Here is a 20,621-nt window from a genome sequence, read left to right as displayed (position 1 = left end):
TGGCTGACATTCAGGCAAGACATTGTAATATGAGATGGAGAAGTCTCCTATTTGTGAGTTAATAGTGTAAGGCACCAGCTTCACATAATAATGTGATAGCTTGCACTCCATTCATTAAAGAGCGTAGTAATATTAAACAATGCTTAACAATGATGCAGATAAGCAATGTTAATCATGTTGAGTGGGTGATGCGCATACTCTCACCGCCTACTTTCTGCCAGTAGTCAATAGGTTACCCGCTTGTTTGTTTATTGTCCTGCTGCTCTATTATTGAAGCTACTTCAGTTGTCTTTTCTCGAATGTATATAATTTGTTGTCAAATTCTCTGTATTCTCCCAATAAACCTATAGCACCCACAATATACCCCCATCCATGACTTTCTATCTCGAGCCTGACGTCAACATCGGCGCCACACGACCGGACGACGAAGGAACAGCAGCAAGAGAAAGAGAAAAGCATGCCAGCACATGAAGCTCCACGTCTTATCCTAGAAAAATCCAAAACCGTTCGGCGACGATATCAAAGATCCAACAAGCGTTTCCAGTTTACAGCATCCCAAATCCAGCGCATTGAAAGGGAAGAAGAGCGCGACAGGAAAGCTCAGCAACTCCGAGATAGAGAGAAAAGGAAATTGGCCAATAAAAAAAAGAAGGCTGAGAAGGAGGCCAAAGAACGTGAGGAGCGGAAGCGATTGGGGTTACCGAATCCGAATGCGACCAAAATTTCTGCTAGTCAGCCATTGATGCTGAATTTTTTTGGGAAGAAGAAGGAAACTAAAGAAGATAGCGAGGATAGGGATGAAGAAGACGAGGAATCTGAAAAAGAATCAGAGAAGTCTGGTGTGGAGGAAACTGAAGATGTGTTGCCTCACAATGCCGAAGAACAACATGTGGCTGCTGAGCCTGAGGACAGTGATACTATCACCGAGTTTGGAGATGATTGGTTTGATGATAACTTGATTGTTGATGGACAATCATGTGGAGACATTCACAACCGTGTGCTTGATTCAGGCATCAGCTCCCATGCTGTTGCACATGATGCTATTGTACATGGCGACCGACCGCCATTACAAAGAAAGGAGACCGACCTTCCACTTGTGAATACGATAAACAAACTTTGTGAATCCTTTGAGGATGACACTTCTCATCTTCTCAGCGATCTTGACCCCAGTCTCTTAGAGGTTCTCGACAACACTGAGCAAACAGATCAAGATTCGAAAAAGACAGCAAACATCACAAACGAGATACTGCCTCTTCAAGAAACTGCGCAAGACCTAAAAGTCATGCCTACCTCACCACGCGCCGGTTCTGCTACACCACATAATCAAAATGGAGCCCGCGCACACTCTCCCAGAGCTTCGGATCGCACTGGCGAAACACAGCGCGAGACTGATGATTACAAAGAGAACTGGCATCCTAACATTCCCCGCGATGGTCGTGAGGTCAACCAGCCTCCAACAGCACGCCGTCAATCTTCACTGAGCCAGTCTTCAATCAGTTCTGGGACTCGTCGTGCCTTGGAGGTCTTGTCTAGTTCTGATATCGCCTCTGTTGATGAGAACGATGAGGCTGGTGTAGAGGCGACTGAAAAAGCCAGAGTCGAAGCAAAGGAGGCTAAGCCAGAAGGAATGGAAGTTGACCAGAAAGCGTCCATCGACAAAAAAGAGTTTGATATTCATGTCGACACTGACGATGAATATGGTGATCTGGACCTATGTACGCAGGATCTAATGTATCTTGATGATATGGTCGGCCGAAGGTAGCAAGTTTATGGTGCTCCACAGCCTTACAACCTACTCAATAAGTACGCATTCCAGGACTTGAACGACCGACAGGCAGGCATGAGAGTCTAGCCGCATTTTGGAAGAGTGCAAGCTATTTTTGGGAAGGTTCATTAGAAGATGATCTGGATTTTAAGGGGTTGGATTATCATTTGGCAAGGTTGAAGGTTAATAGGGATCACCACATGCCAAGTGACGCAGAATAATGACAACTTGCCTATCTTCCGCTGCCCTTCTTAATGCATATTATTATTCGCTTTAATGAGAAGCTAAATACATTGAAATAAATTTATTACGTGCGGATGGGTCCTGATAGCCTGCTGTCGAATGTGTTGTGTTATATCTATAAATCATTATCATCTTCGTCATCAGATGCGAGATCTTCCTCAGCAACAGGGAAAGTCAACAGCGCAGCAATGCCACCTAGCCCGTCAAGCCTCTTGCCACTTTCATGATCTGAGCTCAGAACACGAACCTCCCCACCCTCGACTTCGCGCACGCGATCTACTAATCCGACCCAACGCTTCCTCTCAGCCACGTCCTGCGCGCGAAACAGTCTATTCGAGATGATAAGAAGCCCCCCACCCCTACCAACCGCGCCTTGGTCAACAGCATACTCGACTTCGCGCGGCCCATACGTTGCTCTATTGGTATCTTTGCGTAAATGCTCCAAAAAATCATCCATAAGTTTTGTCTCACGCGCGTATTTGGTATCAGATAGAAGAGTCTTGACAGACGGCGACTGGAGAACTTCTGAAAGGGAATGGAGGTATCCCGAAGCTGAATGGACTACCACGATTTGAGGTAAAAGTCGTTTGAGAGATGGCATATTTGTCGCTGCTGCGGACTGGATATATTTTTGGAAGCCAGCCGCAACAAATCCCGGTGAGGCTAGGAGTATTGGCCGCACAGCTTCATTGCCATTGTTGTTGCTCGCTGTTGCCGTGACGCTTGTGTTAAATTCAATTTGGCGGAGAAGTGTGTCTAGTGTGACTTGGAAGAATTTTGATAACCCCTTTACCAACGCAAAATGTCAGATGCGAACTGGGGTTATAACAGTATACAGGTAAGGTAAGACCGACCTTGTCATGATCACCTCCGCCTGCTCTCTTGCGTGGAACCGACATTTCGACTTTCTGTTTCAAAATCGTTTGAAACTGTGTTATAAAGCATATATGCGCAAGGCCTTCTTGCATCACCACTGCCACAGCCTCTGCTCTCCTCTTGCCACTTTCATCAACAGCATCCTTTAGCATATCAATAGCTATACTATCCCAGCCAACCCCTTCTCCATCAGCACCGATCTCTTTCTCCAAGGTGAAATTACGGTGCAACTCAAGATCTAGAGTATGAAACTGTCCTATCCGTGTATGTTGCGTCTCGTTCATAATCTGTCCACTGACGTGGAGCTGGGAGCTGTTTGGGTCGAAGTCGAGCCCCTTCACTCGGATCTGCAACATTAAATGGACTCTTTGGGAGACTGTCGTCCCGCTATCCTGGGCAGTAGTGACTTTGCGGATTGCGCTTGCGCGCAGGAGGTCGTTAGAGCGGATGAGATTGTATGCGTGCCACTGGATACATTGCATGTCAGTGACGAGAGTATAGTATGCCTATGTTTTTAGGACAAACCATATCTTCTGGCTCCTCTGGGCATAATGTGACAGCCCCAGAGCCATTATGCTCAATGCTGCTTTTAACTAGCCGCATGGTATATCGAAAAACAGATGAGGGGTAGTAAATTGCTGACAATCGCTTTGTTTGCAAGCAATAGATGGTAGCAACGATAAGAATAAGTCAATCAAAGGGATCAGAGCCGAACTTGATGAGAGCAAAAAGCATCATTAACATATAGTATGAAGATGCAAAAAGAACTCGGGATACACTTCATTGCATAGATGATGACGCGGGGGAAAAAGATCGCTCCCGATACGGTAAAGTCGAGCGGCTAGGGGCCCCACCCACCAGCAGCCAATAGCAGCCAGAAACTCTATTCTGGAAAGGCACCCGGCACTAAACCCAATGCGAACGTAAGCGAAGAACACACAATTACTGACTTCCTCGATCCGACCAGAAAGAGCTCTTTGCAACTCGGAAGTCGACAACCTCACACAACAGCCGCCGCCATGCCTACCAGACTCACCAAGACGCGGAAGCACCGCGGTCATGTCTCCGCCGGTCATGGTCGTGTTGGAAAGCACAGAAAGCACCCCGGTGGTCGTGGTATGGCCGGTGGTCAGGTACGCAGGGGCTTTGAAGATAGAGAAGAAAAAGCTGGTAAAGACTGACAATTGTGAACAGCACCATCACCGTACCAATCTCGACAAGTACCATCCTGGTTACTTCGGTAAGGTTGGTATGAGACAATTCCACCTTCTGCGCAACCACTACTGGAAGCCCGCCATCAACCTCGACAAGGTATTTTCGATCCAATGGTTATTATCATAACAGAAAGGAACATGTTTGGCTGATACAATTGGGCATAGCTCTGGACGCTTGTTCCCCAGGAGACCCGTGAGAAGTACTTGAGCGACAAGGCCCCCTCTGACAAGGCCATCGTTCTCGACCTCCTTCCTCTCGGTTACGCCAAGGTTCTCGGAAAGGGTCGCATCCCCAACATCCCTCTCGTCGTCAAGGCTCGCTATGTCAGCAAAGAGGCTGAGCGCAAGATCAAGGAGGCTGGCGGTGTTATTGAACTCGTTGCTTAAATACAATTTCGATACGCTTGGAATCGGTATCGGCGAATGAAACCGTAGAAAATGATCAGAGGATGGTCGAAAAAGTTGGCATGTTGGTCATCATTTATGCGTGTTATGGGTTCTGCTATTGTTCTCTGTTATGACCATCCTCTTATGTCAAATAATGAACGGAAGTGCACAATACGCCAAATGGCGGCATGGCTTGGACGCCCATGCTGTTACATGGATTTGTCTAGACACCTGTCAGGCAGGCCAATGTCCTCACAACTACATGGCAATTTAAAGCTATTGTCCTGATATTTTTTTTTTCTTTGTAGGTTCTATAGCAGGATTTAACAACACGGTTCGGTGAACCTTGGTCAAATTCGTTTGAAAGCGTCTGTAACCCATGCTCTCGGTTTGTAAATTCATGGCGCATTGCTGGAAAAGTGTGTAGTACCTGCCATTGTTCAATATCCGTGAGGTTCACCACTTGGAATAAGTAGATTCATTTTGTATACGTAAGCTGTGCTGCCTATATGCGGCACATCAAGGGATATATGTTATGGAGTTGCACCAGACTATGCTCCATTATTAGAAGTGTCTAAAACTCAGTAATCATTAATTTCAACAACGATCTTCAATTTCAATTCCTAAACATTCTTGTGGTAGATATCTGATAACACAATGCCAAAGGGTCCGGTTACCAATGTTCTTAATATCCCTCCTGGAGCAAGGAGCAAAAGCTTTCGACCTCTTGGTAACTGGCATCATCTTGAAACTTCAGGAGAACATATGCTAAACTTATTTTGAAATGAAGAGAATAACCCCGAAGTTATATCTAAACTCGCTCATAGGCTAGGCTTATCCGATCGTCTCACATTCACGGATATCTACACTATTGATGAGCCTGATTTGTTAGCCTTCATCCCTCGGCCTTGCTACGGATTACTGCTAGTTTTTCCAGTGAATGATGCTTCAGAAAAGTTCCGCATCGAAGAAGACGAACAAGTAGAAGAATACACGGGACACGGCGACGGCGAAGAAGTCATATGGTACAAACAGACAATTGGGCTCGCGTGCGGATTGATAGCGCTACTACATTGCTTATCTTCTGATGATGTGCGCTCCTTCATCACCCCAAATTCGACATTGGACCGCCTGATATGCGATGCGGTTCCTTTGGAGCCCATCGCACGAGCAAATTTGCTCTGTGATTCGGAAGCCCTTGAGATTGCGAATGAAGCATCTGCTACGGAAGGCGACACAGCAGCTCTACCTGCAGGGGAGGCACTTGATTTGCATTTTGTATGCTTTGTAAAATCCAAACGCAACAGCCTCTGGGAGCTTGATGGTCATCGAAAGGGACCCATTCTGAGGGGTTCCTTAGGCGAGGATGATGATCTACTGAGTACGGCGGCTTTGGACTTGGGGATACGGCCATTCCTAGACCGAGGCAAGGTAATTGGTGGCGAAGACCTCAGGTTCAACATCATTGGGCTTGTACCAGACCAGGCTGCTCAGTGATGTCGAAAACAACTTATCGGAATATTTGGCACCAAGTCTATTGGGAAAAGATTCGAAATGCCCAAAATCATGATCAATAGCGCCAAAACGTCACGCCAAAAATTGATATTCCTTATTTTTCATTATCTTACTCCTGATGATAATTATTAGGGTAATTTCGCCTATAAATACGTCTAGATAGATGAGTTCTTTGCAACTGGGGCTAGTATATCAATCCAATCGAATTTGCCACTAAACTGAATTTGTCCTAACGCGTAAATTGTCCAACACAATGTAACTCTCAAATCACGTGTGCAAAATAACCATCAGATCACATGATCGACGCAAGGGCTTGGGCGGGGCTGATTGGTCAGTATCCCTGCGGGTGACGTTGCCCGGCTGCCACGGCTGCCTCGACTGCCATCGCATTTCGAGTCAATTCATCCATCATATGATAGTCTCAGGAAATTAAGCCGGTGTTTTCTTATTTGCTTTACTTTCTTCAAATTCTTCTCACTGCAGAGCTTAGCGAGGACCACGCTCCTGTCAACGGGGAGAGCTTCTTCTCCAGACATCGCGTGACATCCCTTGGATACATCAAAGGCGGCTATCATCTCTCGACTAGTGTGGGCAGAGCATCTGAACGCTTTCTATAGCGGTGTACGGCTAATTAGAAAGACTAAAGTCAGACTGTTCCCCAATCTGTTTGCTCTACTGCGAGCAAGTTCGTCGCCATGGTGGAGAAAAACATGAACCCTTTCCGAATACTTGGCGACCTATCACACATTCTATCAAAATGTATTCTGATATGGGCCATACACTGGAACAGAAGCTCAGAAGGTATGAAGCAACCCATGCACCTTTGTAATCGAAGTACTGGCACACTGACTCGCTACACAGGAGTGTCTTTGCTTACCCAGGCTCTATACGCCGTGGTGTTTGTAACAAGATATCTCGACCTCTTCCGCCCCTCACATTGGGTTGAGTCCCATGCGTATCTGATTTTCTTTAAGTTATTCTATCTCTTCTCATCGTTCTACATCATCGCCTTGATGACGTGCGTCTATCCTCGAACACGCGAAAGGGAGAAGTCATGGAAATTGGCGACATTCTGCGTGTTGGGCTCAGCAATCGGCGCACCCATCGCTTTATCAATCTGGGTGGCAGCCCTCAATGAGAAGTATCCTCAGCCCTGGTTCGTAGAGGTAAGCAAAACCGTCTCACAAAATGTCAATCGCGAGGTCAATGATCCGTAGTCTAACACGATTTCAGACATCATGGTCATTTTCCATCATCCTTGAGTCTGTGTGTGTTCTACCGCAGCTGTTGCTGCTTCGCCAAACCACAGTTCCAACAGTTATTGATTCATATTATCTGATCACGCTGGGCTCTTACAGAGCACTGTACATTCTGAATTGGCTTGTTCGGGGCTTTGGATCCGAGCATTACTGGGATCCAGTTTCAGATGTGTTCGGAGTTGTCCAGACATTGCTTTATGTTGATTTTGCCTGGGTATATTACACCCGTCAGCGAGTGAAGCTGCGCCGTGGTGGGATTGTCGATTCAGAAGACTTGCGGAAGAGTTGGTTTATTGGCAAGATTCTGAACTCGCGAGCAGTCCACAGCCACGGGCCAGAAGAGGAGGAAGAGCCATTAGACCCGGAAGCAGCAGGGAACGGAGGAACGTCTAACAGTCGTTGGGGTGCGAGGGGCATATCGGTGTCTGCTGATGAAACACTTGATGGTCATCATTAATCTGTATGAACTTGCGGCACGAGGATCATTTCTTTTTTTATCTCTAAGTTCGCTCACCTTGGTCACATCCTGCTTGTTGCCCAAAATACACGATATGGACTAAGATATTCAGATGATCAGTTTGGTGGCCGATTGCGTCTTAACTACAGCCCCAGACAAGATTGTACTCCCCAACAGATAGTACTCTTTCAGCCGGGCACTAAATCTTGGTGCTTCCCGAAAACAAGGCATCTGAATGCACTTCATCCGAGGCTCACTATGGCCAATGATTTCACAATAATAGTATCCTCATTTCCATAATCAGGTATCACTCAGGAATAGGCTCAGCCACTGGCTAGTCCGTCCGCCTCGTCAGCAAGCACGACTAACCCCACTAACTGGAACAAAAAGGTAACGGTCAAGGGCCATCGCTACGTATTAAGAATATGACGTGATGATAAGATGTTTTCATTAATATAACAGAGATATAAATCAGCATAATACACGTTAAGTATGTTGACGAGCACTGTTTTCCCAGAATCTTAACGATACAACGAGGTGGTCCAAGCATCTGTATGATAGTTATAACGAATACTACTCTAGTGTAATTACCCGATCGAGCATCGTGAAACTACTATGATAATAATAGCACAGATTTGAGGCCCGGGGATGATCCTTCCTGTTGACATGGTAGGTGCTTCTTGTCTAGTACATATACAAATGAGTCACTGTGGTCAAGGCTGTAACCCACATTTTTATTTATATATTGATATTAACTCATAACTTCAAAGTTCAAAGTTGAGATGGAGTGCGCTTATACCTTTTAGGATAGAGAGAGCGAGAGCGAGTGATTGATGATGCTCTGTTGCTTATTCATCTTAATAACTCTATAGTTACCCAAAGGGGTCTCCCGCACCCCGAGTCTCCCGCATAATCGATTATCAAGTGCGCTTGTAAATATTATTCTTCCCCTAGCTTTGAACTAAAATTAACTACAGTACTAAGCCTCCTTCCAACAAATTATTGATGCCATCAAACAATGCCTACTTGGTTTAAATAAGGATGCCGAGAAAAGGGCATCGGGGAGTCGAGGCTCAGAGCCTCGTGTCGGACGCTACATTCGCCCGACCATCATGTTACGTGCCGAACAAATGGAAGACTGCTTTCTGGAAGGGAATTGTCCCGTGATAGGCAGGTGAATTCACCCCCTGGAGGATTAGCATGCGCCATGCGCCTAGCCCGACGCCTTTGATTCTAGTTCAAGAGGGGAGACACGTGGCTAACCAGCACTTGCGCAGCAGCTAATTAACCGGGACAGCCATGAGGTTTTCGGCGCGAATATTTCTCGTAAGGCCCAAGTGATGGACCTCAGGGAATTGTATACGGCGTACGAAGCATCCCTGTGATATTTTATTTTCGGCATAGTGAGCACCTGTGTCACTGCCCCAGTGCTCTGAGTCATGGTTAGCACCACTAGGCATACTAGCATCAGTATTAGACTACCAGTCGCCCATACGGGAGACCGTCTAATAATAAGCGGACGTGGTTGGATATCTGGCATTCTCAGGTCTCTCTAGCTTGCTTCTAGTGGCGGTCTAAGGAAAACCATCTATCGACCGTCCAGCGTCAAGCGTGGAGACACCAGCTATCCCGACCCTCCACTATGCTTTAACTAGATCGCAGCACAGTAGTAGTACTAGTGAGCATGGGCAGCGCTTAACGTCAACGGCTCGACGGCTTCGCATTAGGCTTTACCACCCCGCCCGTCGAGTCGTTCGATGACGGAGGCGCTGATGGCTGAACAGACTAGCGGACTAGCGCCTACCGACTGATAATCCCTGGCGTTTCTTTTGGCCCCTGGCAAATGATTCATGGCTGGCGTTGAATCGACTTGAAGATATGATTGATCGCTTTTTGCGCCGCCGCGTAAATACCAGCGTCTGGAGGTAGGTCAACGAAAAGGGAAAGGAAAAGGAAAAGGAAAAGAGGCTGCGGGTGATTCGATCCATACATGTTCCTTCAATACGTACATGTACGCATCCATTACTCACTTACAAAACTTACCGCAGTACATCACGAAGGCCGAAATTTCACCGCTGTGGTCGGTCTTGTATACTGCTCTCAGCAATAGTCCACTTCGGCCGATAGTGCTCAGTACGTCCGCTTCAGGGAAAAGAGTGCACACCGCAGGTACGCGATAATGAGGCGGAGGAATCACCAGCAATGAAGCGGTCTGGACGGCTTTCCTCCCGAACACTGCCGGCGTGGAAGATCGCGTGGCGGGTCACAATATTGCATGCGTGACAAAGGAACACCACTATCCGTAACTGAATAACACCGAGGGTCCCCGTTAAGGGTGGGGAGCCATGCTGGACAGTGCCATGTATTATCAGGGTTGCAATAATAGCAATAAGAGTATTATAATAATAATACAGGAGTTTGGCGTCCTGTACGGAGAAGTCGGAGTTGACTTCCGGAGCTCGGCAAGTCAAAAGGGCGCGTTAGGCCATGTTAGGCATTTAGGGTTAGTCTAGGATAACCCTGACCCGACCACGCCGTTAGTATTAGCAGTACAGTATTGTCAGTATTAACTACTGGCAGTATTACCTGGTATTGGGCCTATTGGCAGGCAGAGAACATTATATGTACATCTAATAAACGAACCTGGGTTAGGGCAAGTACTAAGTCCCACGGGATTTGTTCCTCCGCTCCGTCCGTCCTGCCGTAACTTGTAACATCAACCTGTAACTTGTAACTTGAAGCTGTATGTGCTGACTAACCCACTAGTTATTTCTACTTATTTTCTAGCCCAGCTCGATGACCCAGTGTAATAAATAATAAACGCTAAACCATTGTTCTCGAATTACCCAAATTAATTAGTTTGGATCCCTTTCAGCCCTCGTCCTTTCGTCACTGGATGTTCTTTGCATCGCCATCCGGCCCTCCCCTCCTCTAGGCTCCTACACTAGACAAGCTGCCCACCAGAGTGTGGGTCAGCTCGAACCGCACTGCTTTGCCTATAGCATGCTAACTACTATATAATTAATTACTCCAACCAGAGAGTTTGGGGGCTGGGCCCCGTTCCACCAGCAGCGGCTGTGGGTCTGTATACTGGCAGGCTAGTGAGATAGTTGATCGTGAGCGCTGGGATAAGAGCGCTTAATTGCAGCGTCCATCCACTACTAAATAGTTCCAGCATAACCTTTTTTACTTTTATTATCATTCTTATTAATACCCTGCTTTCCGGTGGCACAGCTTCACGGCGCTACTTTGTCTCATTTTCGAGCTCTCTGAACCAGTTGAATACCATTGTCTTTGTCTGCGCCATCACTCCGCCTTTTACAACCAGCAATTTATAGGCGTCGATCAGCTTATGCCGGCGATATTGTTGACTCTCAAGACATTCTTATAAAAAGATTCTGGTGGACCTCCATTGATCATCTTACATCGGTTAACCTGCGTCCGCTTTCTGTTCTTTATCCTTGCAGCTACACATATAGATCAAGCTGCTTCCAACGCTAGCACCTGACCTTGCTATATCCGCCTCCAGTCAAATCACCCTACTTCCCCTCCTGGAGGAGGCGTCATGTTAGCAACACTATTATACTCTCCCGCCATCGAAACCATGTCTTTTCCTTTGGGGGCTCTGGACAACCTGGTCGTGTGGACGAATACATGGATCCAATTGATCCCCGCTGGGGTGGTGTGCAATCGGTAAAGAAATGATCTCTTCCCATCTATTTATCTTGATCCATCAAGAATACTCTTTTGCGCTAACTGTTCGGCAGTCTTCTTATAATATTGGAGTCTCTCATTCGTACACATCCGCAGCGCATAACCCCGTGGTTCTCACACCCATCAGCCTCGCTGACAGCGCATATCTACACCCGCGACCGAGCCCTGTATTGAGCCACCATTCTCAAGAGTACTCGTACCACCCTGTGGACGATAGCGCAGTGCATCATGGACTAGGAATTACGAGCGCATACCACGAACTAGTACCACCGACATCATCGCCAAATTTTGCCTACCAACACCCACAACATCACCATCAAGGCTCACTAGATTTCGGGGACTATGGGTCTGAACAAGGGCTGGACTCTCCCCCTCAACATCGAGCTAAGCGTCAACGGCGGCCGACTACTGGATGCACACCGCCCTTGCGCCAATCGCCGGTGAGGATCCTTCCTCACCCAGACGGGTTACAGCGTCTCGAACAAGAGCGCCGGCACGGACAAGTGATTGACTCTCCTCACCAGCGCGAACCCCAAAGACCGCGACCGTCGGGTCGAGGGCGCCGCGACCCGCAAGCAGAAGAGGAAGATGCCTTTGTCGAGAACCTGCGCGCGCAAAATCTGTCGTGGAAGATCGTCGCCGAGATGTTCCGCGAGCGATTCAACAAGAACTCGACCGAGGCGCGACTGCAGATGCGCATGTTGCGACGGCGAAAAAGCGCAGCGGCATGGCAAGAGGCAGATGTGAGTATGTGTGGATTTTCCCTTTCAACTATTATCCTTCTGGACAGTGTGACCTAACTCCACGCAGGTAGCACTTCTTCAAGAGGCGCATAACTATTGGCAAACACAGAAATATAGCATCATCGCGGCCAAGGTATGACAAATACATGTATCTTCCACGCTCCTCTACGAATGACTAACCGCCATACAGTTACAGGAGCTCGGGGCCAGCCGGAAATATAGTGACCACCAGATCGAAGCCCAACTCCAGCTCTTACCATACACAGCTTCCGACGACGAATCGGCAGTGTCCTCTCCAGAGCAGGAGTTCCGAAGCACACAACGGATTGGAAGCCCTGTGAAAAAAAGGCGGCGATCTCCTAGCGATGAATAGCCATTATAGTTTTTTGTTATTGTTGATGTTGGATCCCAATTCTTTGTTTTCTCTTTCTTCATTTTACGATCCATTTCTTTCCCCTCTCCTGTTATTTGGAATAGAGGCGGGCGCGGGGATTGGTGGGATTAGCCGCCAGTGGAGCAGGCTGGTGCATGCCACTCAGGAAGCCTGGCCAGCCTCAGGCAGCAGAACGGAGTAAGCAGAAGAGTGACGTCTTTTTTTTGGTTGGGTGCCCGTTTGGGTTTGAGGCGGGTTACTAGCATCGCATTTGCATTGCATCATCTGATTTGACAGGCGTTTTTACGCGCCCTGGACGGTGAATGGGCCGAGTCCAGGGGGACCCACTGTTTCTGCATATAGTTTCTTGTACATACTTTTATTATTATTAACTTGAACTTAACTTATTATCATCAGGTGATGCTCAACATGTAATTCGTATGCTCGTATTCTCCAGGACCCTGTACGTTAGCTGGCAGGGATCGTAAGTAGTCGGGGAAGGAATCAGGAAAGCGGCGGCAATAGTAATTCCCTCACTGCCCGCCACGTTTTTCCAGCGCGTAATGCCGTAATTCTATGAACTGCCTGCCTGCAGCCTGGCTATAGACTAGCCTATCGAACAGCATTTAGTTGCTACGTCTCTGTCTTTTCCCTCATTATGTTTCTGCCTGTTGTTGACACGCGACAACATAGGCGCACGTCCCATGAAAGTTGCAATGATGACCTGAGTTTCCTGCGATACTACACATCACTGTTTCATGATGCTAGCGGCCGTTGACAATGAAGTTATTTTTATTCATGGGATTAGTGGCCCGCTCAGCCACAAACAGCTTTTCTAGGCAGGTACGGTCGGCATCTGCTTAGAAAATAGTGCATAGCACCCCGACTCAATCCTTGTAGCCAATGGATAAGGCTTCTAAGGATACATGATTCAATTAGGCATTTACGTCAGTGATCTCAGTGATTCTTCGTTCCGTTGCGATGGATTGAGTAATGCATTTTTGGGTTATATGGAGTACGAAGGAGTCGGCATGATGTCGGGGTTGACATCGGAATAGTAATCCTTGTTCTCGCCGACCACTCCGCCCAGACCGCAGCCTAGACTCTATTACTATATCTGCATTGGCATTCAGGGTTGACGTCAGTTACCGGGTTGGAAATATTGCGCCAAGCTTATTATTCTGAATCAATGCTACCAATCACTACTCTGCCGACTAATACCGTCTCAAGTCAATGGTGGCCTTGTAATTAGAATAGTTTATGGCCATACAAATGGAGATACTTTAGTCATACGAGGAGTAAAATGTGACACATACGTGGGTGAGTCGGGTGACAGGATAATAAAGTGCTGACCCAGTTGAAGGTATTACTGTCCACAGGAGGCTACCTGACACCCTAGGATTTGCCCCGCCGTTCCAACTGCTGCAGCCAGCCAGTCATTCGGTGTTCAATTCAGGCTTCCAGGAAGAATCCAGAAACAGTCTAGACAGGGGATCCCCTACAGTCCTTTTCAAACCGGTGCTTCGGTCTCTGTTTGACGCGGCAAACTATATTTTCCTTCATTCCATGGTCCACGGTCCAGAGTAGGATTCTCGGCCCCTGCTGCGTTTTGTAAAACTTAACACCCCTATTGAAAGTCACGGAAAGTGCATAGATTCTTATTTTATTTTAGTTGGCCTGATACGATACAGCTGACGGAAGGAATCAGTGGAGTCTCTTCCGTCCTGCAGGTAGATCGTTAGGGCATCTCATCCTACAGTCAGCGGAGTCGATCAGCTTCCAATCAACAGTATGCGTCTATGCGTCTATGTGTCATGTGCGTCGTACCGACTGCAGTGCTTAGTGACTGTCTGAGCCTTGTCGATGATGATAGATGCCGCGGTTTCAGTAGTGCCGATTGTCAATTGATCATAACTCTGGGTCTATGACACACAGGCTTGGTGCAGCAGGTGGTCAGTGTGGTGTTTTGTCAGGAGCACTAATCCCATGTGACTATTTATAGGCATAACCATGACAGTATCAACCAACTCAGGTGATTACCAAGATAATTAAGCGTATAAACTTGGGCCCGTCATTTGCACCGAGGCGAACTAGAATCAATATTAACAGATTAATTTGTGTATGAATTTCAAGATGCCTTGCGGGCAAGAAGTATGATTCTTGCCAATTTGATTGGCTGTTGTGGCAGAGACACTAGTTACCCCGTCCAATAGTGATGTGACTGTGGACAGCCCAGGATATGCTGGTATCCAATCATAGTCATGTATTGTGGATTAATGTGGAGAAGATATATATTCACCAGCCAATCAGAGTGTTTTCCGCCGCTACTAATTTTACAGTTACACTGTATTCAAGAATACACCCCGAAAATATACGAGCGAGCTATGTACGAGACGGGATTTATTCGTTGATTAAATTCCGTGAATTCAACAAACGTCCTGCGCCGCCCTGCCCCACACCTATACTACAGCCGTCCGAACAGCTATCCTAATTCGGAACACAATTCATCCAATTTCCGCTGACATAATGGATTTCCCCAGTAAAAGCCGAAAGAAAACAAGATCTTGGTTCAGCTCGGGCTTGATCGGGCGATTAGGGCTCACCGGATGCTGTGGGTGATATCAACATCCATAATAATACACCACTATATCATACGTGTACACTGTTATGAGTCAGCTACGATCGTTGTCGTCGTCATATGTGGAGACGCCACAGGTCTTTTCTCTTTTAAAACTTGGCCACTGAGTGTGATCGACAGCATAAATTCCCTTCTTGTGCCTCGGGGAAATCGAGTCATTATTTTGGCCACTAAACAAAGAAACCTACAAAGTCGATTGTGTAAGCAAAGCGGGGGAAGTTTGAACCGAAGGAGCGCTAAGACACATTCGTTTAGATCATTCTAGTGCCACGGTGTTAAATTGTTAATAAATAATGAGTTACTAACTAGCATGCGGTTATTAACTTGCTATTAAATTCGGAAAGAAAAATTTCTTCCTTCATGAATATTGGGAAGTATCGATGCTATGCTATTGGTTTAGAAATAGTGTTTGAGGAGAGGGAGGGGCGATTTCAGCGTTTACTCTTCTGGGACTAGTGTATTGATCAACCAGACTTGTACCTGCTGTGGCTGAATATGCCAGTTGTATCATATCATCATTGCTTTTTGCTGCAGCGCCATTGATAGTAGTATTAAAGTTCTGACGGGATAATCTACTCCATATCTCATGACACATGATGAATAGTACGGAGATGTTATGATAATACAAGAGTGGGTGCAGTGGAGCAGGGATGTACTACAAATTATACATACCACCATACCACGTTACATATTCAAGTTCCCCCTGAGTATGTATCTATCCGTGCTGTTAAATGATGTTGAAAGTTAAAACAGTTTGGAGATGCAATGGTCATCACATGGCGTGAGTCACAAATTCAATTTCAAATAATTACCACGAAAGTCTTGACACGATACCATTCCTCTTATAGGTAGAGTGGTGGCCAATGACGAGCCATCGCGAAGATAAAATAAAATCAAAGACACAAAGCTAGTCGTCTAGTCTACTCTTTAGTATGTCGTAATCTCTATGTCCCCCACCGTCCGGTGGAGGTTTTATAGCAGGCAGGAATTCAACGCCTTTTTTATCTAATTAGGGAATCAATGCGAGATTTAGCAGCGCCGCCACTTTGCCAAGTCTTCCCTCGTCCCCGCTTTTTATCGCTGGAAATAGAAATAGTCTAGAAACCTATTTCAGCCCTCTGGAGCCAACTTGCCTAGTTCCAGCCAGAGCCAGAATTTTGCCAAGCACCAAGGATTAAAAATTTAAAAACGGAAAAAAAAGCAAAGACCTAGGCTATTGGGGACAGGCCCAGCAAATACCCGATAGTACCGTATTTTATCTATACACATTTAATAATATTTCCGCACACTAATTCGCCCACAACCAGATCCAAGGATGCTTTGTCGAGAACTAGCCAAGACTTGATATAACACATTTAACTTTTTTTAAAGTTACGATAGCCAACTAGTTGTATGGTTCGGCTTCCGGAAGACTTAGGTTCCGTAGTCCGAGTAATAGCTATACTCAGGCGATTCTGTATCTGGTCCATGGAATATGTAGAGTGTGTAAATGAATGGATTCTAGAGTCTCCACGAAGGTCCTACTCAACTTTATTCCACACGGCGTATCCGTAAAATAGTAACATCACAACTATCCGGCAACTCCGGGGGGCAACTCTTGGTAACTAGTTTTGTCACTATGAGTCTCCATGGTACGTAGCTTCTGCATGCAGATCCTAAGGAAGGATTCAAGGTTATGCACATCACTCAATTAGCGAATAATTATAGCGAATCATCCACCAATTACTAGGCTTCCATTTTAAACTCGTACTCTGCGTTTCAACTTTCGACTATCAGTCTATCACGCTTCAAGTTGAAACAAGGTCTGAAAAAAAGGACAAAGTAGATATAACACACAATACATACTTCAAAAACCAGCCCCTGTCGGGACAGTAGGTCAGAGGCTCCGTGTTGATAAGGTTTTGTTGTTATGGCTGGGACCCGAGGGACCCCAGGTCCTATTGACCAGTCGACGCATTCTCCGTTGCTTTAAGTTGTTGGTCAACCAAGGTGGCGATCTCCCGGCAAAGGTATGAAACTCGTGCGTAGCAAGCTTTGACGGATGGCTAGTCATCACGCAGCTTATGACTACGGCACGGCAAAGCCGATCGATTATGCTTACAAGTTCCGGGGATTCGAGCACTTTCATTTGATTTGTGTTCACCAAGCAGATCAGTATAAAAGTCTAGGCCACGTAGAGCCTCTTAGTCTACCTGCTGCGTCCAACAATTTTGTAGATAAGAAATGGTCATTCAATTGGGAGAAGTATTCAGCAGCAAGGCTAATGTCTCGCGTCCCGAAGTAGACTTCCAAGACGTGAAGAATCTCCTGAAGAGACTTGGCAAGCATGTTAATCCTTCCAGCTAAGCACGTAGGGAATACCAAGCTTATTCATTTTTATTACTCTTATCACCCCATCAATCATACGACGGGGCCAACCAGCACACAGCTAGGACAGTGGCAAGGCTTGAAGTTTAAGCGTGGGCATAAATCCTACCATGTGCTTTTTCAGCCTTCTGCTGCCTGAAAAATAATGTAGACTCACAGAGCGTATGGAGAAGAGAGAGATGGGTCCGTCGTGATCCCCACTAATTGATACACATGTCAGGGCTGAAGAATCCCAGCAAGTCGCGTGAAAACAACGAGTCACTAGTAAGCAGCTAGTGGGGCCAGTGCTATTGTAGACGTGTTTCCTCCATCCAATTGTCTTATTTGGAATAGTGTCAAATACCGTATGTAATTTTAGTATTTTACCGTCTCAGAGTTTATATCGAATTCTCTCCGGCCCGAAACACAAATCAGCCGGATGGGACATTGTGGAGTTAGATAAAGGCGTATTTGTCAACCTTTAGTATTTACCATGGTCCCTGTGCCACTATATTGAAATAGTATAAAACTCAGCCGATCAGTCCCCTGCATTCGTTGTACTGATTAGCAGCGATTCATTCCCAGAAGAGTAACAAAAAGGATCAAAAAGGATATCCCACAGCCAGGGAACCAAAACGTGGCACTGAGGGCACGAGCTTAGGAAGAACAACGGCATTAATCTATTTAGTTTAATAATACCTGCACGCTGTATATGCCTATTCCTTGTGTAGCCTGGTAAGCTTACTTATCCCAGACTATTGCTGTTCCCCGTCTTAGCGGGGATCCTTGGCGTTAAACCTAATCCAGGCAATTGTTGCGCAGCCAACCAGGTAATCTTGAAAGTTAAAACTACGGAGTAGAGATGCGTTTGAGGATGCTTCGAAGTCAATTTATTAGTATGACATCTCTAAGTTTCGCTAGGGGTTTTTTGCTTTGCTGTGTATATGTGTTTGTAATTCTGCATGCTTGGCCTTGTAACCCTATACCATGGAGCTTGCGGCGTGCGTGCATACATCGCCCCGGCGCCAACTTAATCCCTCTGGTCCAATAACAACTAGTTTTTCTGCAAAAAGCAACTTGAAGGCGCGGCAATGCAAACACCTTAAGTCCGTGGCCGAAGAAATCAGTCCTATCTCCGTCCTCACATTGCTCTGAGGCTCGGTGTTACTGTATCAGCTCGGTGTTACTGTATCTGGCTGGTCGGCTATCAGCTCGCCGAAACCCGACCACTAGGCTGTAGTATAGAGGTAGTAGCACCGAGTACACGAGTGTCCGCTATCGAGTTCGAATGGTAGTAAGTTAGTAGCAAGATACAGAGTAGTGCGCTTACCCTTTTTGTATTGCATTTTCGTCTTTTTATGTTTCTGCTATCGTCCAGAAGTCATGCATAGAAAAGAAGAGTATTTCCCAAATACGATTTTAGCATATCATTACTTAGCTGTAAAGCTTACGGTTGCGTGTTGCTTCCGTGGGGACTAGCTAGGCGAATGACAATTAATTAAATTACGATTCTACGGACAATTCTTGGGCGAATATCAGAACTGAGATGCGAATAAATAACGAAGTTGTTACGAATGATTAGGACAATTTTTGAAATGAACTATTGAGAAATAGTCGGATACATGTATTAGGTACAATTCAATATATCAGAAAAGATACCAGATAATGATGACAGGCTTGATGTATGCTACTTTGGAAAGAAGAAACTTTACAATAGAAAGTATATATTATAAAACATCTTTTGTTGCTTAGAGCTGATGCATGCCATCAGCCTTTAATGAATGATGGTTTACATCATGATACTTTATAATGAGGATATTCAATGTTGAAATCTTAGCAATACTAAAGGGATTATTAGACTATCAAAAAGTATACAGTTGCATCCAATGAGAGAAAACAATCATATATATATTATATATTGCCATCTTGTTTGTTGAGAAGAGAATTTATTCAATAATTTAAATATTATAACTCACATTAATGACCATCACCGCTACCTATCATAATTGAATATATTTTTCATTGAGGCCGATAGAATTGGTTAATGGAGTATTGCATTTAATATATACTAGTTAATGCTATATGCAACAGTCTGAAGTTTTCAACGCTGCCTGTTCTTAATGACCTTTTATATTGATCTGTTATAAACATCAATTGATGAGGCATTCATATCTCCCCATTGAAAATTGCTCTTAATAATGATCAACTTCCCAGACGCTATATACAAACCTCCAGCATCTTCGATTTGTCCACCTTGCTCTAACCGTGTGCTGAATTTATTCCTGCAGATACATGTGAGGGACTCCATATATAGGGGTGATCTTTACATATTATTTCTCTCATTCTCAAAATATCGATAAAATGATTATTGAATTACAGCGTCTTTAAGATAGTTATCATTGTAGTATAGAGCGTCATAGAAAGAGTCATAAACTTGTTGATTCAGACTCATCATCATCATTATTGGATCAGTATTAAATTTCGCAGCACCCCTATAAGTTGATTTATTTATTGTAAACCTGAATACTTTTCAGAATTGTCTTCTTCTTTCACCTACAGTTCTTACATCTAATCTTTCTCGGGTAGTATAGTTGCGGTATAGTTGATATGAAAGACTGTTTTCCAATTCTTATTTGAGATTTTGCAGAATAATCAATTGCTTCTCAGAAAGTGCAGGTTTTACAGAATCTCAACATTGACTATATTATCTTCTATTCCTTGTTAATATGATCTACTGTCGTCTTTAGGTGGGCTTATCGTTTATAATTCAACAAATATATCAGAGGTAATTTCATTTGTTATTTAAATAATCGCATATTCCGGATTCGTTTATATTATTGCGCGACCAAGTCAATTCCTACGGAATCGATTACCATTGTAGGAATGACTGTCTCTTTTATTCATATATCGGGGTTGTCAAGGCCACTGTGCTAGTTGGCTAGCCCCCCTTCTGATACTTGGACAGTCGACTTTTGCCTGAATTCCCATGCAGACCATACATGGTCTACATGAGCCAATTACCTCGTCGCAGGTTGGTCACCTAAGGGTATTATGCTTTGGTATCATGCTCTGGTCACCTCAACTTTTCACC

The 20,621-nt window shown here is 45.4% G+C and overlaps 6 protein-coding genes across 6 annotated transcripts; 5 read left to right on the top strand and 1 right to left on the bottom strand.

Annotated features, from left to right (window-relative positions):
* The first annotated feature begins 269 nt into the window (after positions 1-269).
* Positions 270-2,075, top strand: BGW36DRAFT_374010 (uncharacterized protein). Its single transcript, XM_046215636.1, has one exon. The coding sequence runs from the start codon at positions 458-460 to the stop codon at positions 1,760-1,762; it is 1,305 nt and encodes a 434-aa protein (XP_046074070.1). The 5' UTR covers positions 270-457; the 3' UTR covers positions 1,763-2,075.
* Positions 2,076-2,123: 48 nt separating this feature from the next.
* Positions 2,124-3,487, bottom strand: BGW36DRAFT_425190 (putative translation factor pelota; the record flags this gene model as incomplete). Its single annotated transcript, XM_046220082.1, has 3 exons — positions 2,124-2,795; positions 2,863-3,351; positions 3,410-3,487. 3 exons carry the CDS (start codon positions 3,485-3,487, stop codon positions 2,124-2,126), a joined length of 1,239 nt encoding a protein of 412 aa, XP_046074069.1.
* Positions 3,488-3,903: 416 nt separating this feature from the next.
* On the top strand, positions 3,904-4,485 carry BGW36DRAFT_425189 (putative 60S ribosomal protein L28; the record flags this gene model as incomplete). The annotated part of the gene is made up of 3 exons (XM_046220081.1): positions 3,904-4,017; positions 4,079-4,195; positions 4,264-4,485. 3 exons carry the CDS (start codon positions 3,904-3,906, stop codon positions 4,483-4,485), a joined length of 453 nt encoding a protein of 150 aa, XP_046074068.1.
* Positions 4,486-5,059: 574 nt separating this feature from the next.
* Positions 5,060-6,218, top strand: BGW36DRAFT_374004 (ubiquitin C-terminal hydrolase L3). Its single transcript, XM_046215635.1, has 2 exons — positions 5,060-5,215; positions 5,276-6,218. The coding sequence occupies exons 1-2, from the start codon at positions 5,143-5,145 to the stop codon at positions 5,980-5,982; spliced, it is 780 nt and encodes a 259-aa protein (XP_046074067.1). The 5' UTR covers positions 5,060-5,142; the 3' UTR covers positions 5,983-6,218.
* Positions 6,219-6,710: 492 nt separating this feature from the next.
* On the top strand, positions 6,711-7,716 carry BGW36DRAFT_395473 (ER lumen protein retaining receptor-domain-containing protein; the record flags this gene model as incomplete). Its single annotated transcript, XM_046218046.1, has 3 exons — positions 6,711-6,801; positions 6,862-7,166; positions 7,234-7,716. The coding sequence occupies 3 exons, from the start codon at positions 6,711-6,713 to the stop codon at positions 7,714-7,716; spliced, it is 879 nt and encodes a 292-aa protein (XP_046074066.1).
* Positions 7,717-11,370: 3,654 nt separating this feature from the next.
* BGW36DRAFT_395472 (uncharacterized protein) lies at positions 11,371-12,546 on the top strand (the record flags this gene model as incomplete). Its single annotated transcript, XM_046218045.1, has 4 exons — positions 11,371-11,409; positions 11,484-12,173; positions 12,241-12,306; positions 12,364-12,546. 4 exons carry the CDS (start codon positions 11,371-11,373, stop codon positions 12,544-12,546), a joined length of 978 nt encoding a protein of 325 aa, XP_046074065.1.
* Positions 12,547-20,621: the final 8,075 nt, after the last annotated feature.

This window comes from Talaromyces proteolyticus (assembly GCF_021365285.1).
Source record: "Talaromyces proteolyticus strain PMI_201 chromosome Unknown BGW36scaffold_4, whole genome shotgun sequence".
NCBI lineage: Eukaryota > Fungi > Ascomycota > Eurotiomycetes > Eurotiales > Trichocomaceae > Talaromyces > Talaromyces proteolyticus.
The sequence above is the reverse complement of the archived record's forward strand: the minus strand, read 5'-3'. Positions and strand labels throughout refer to the sequence as shown.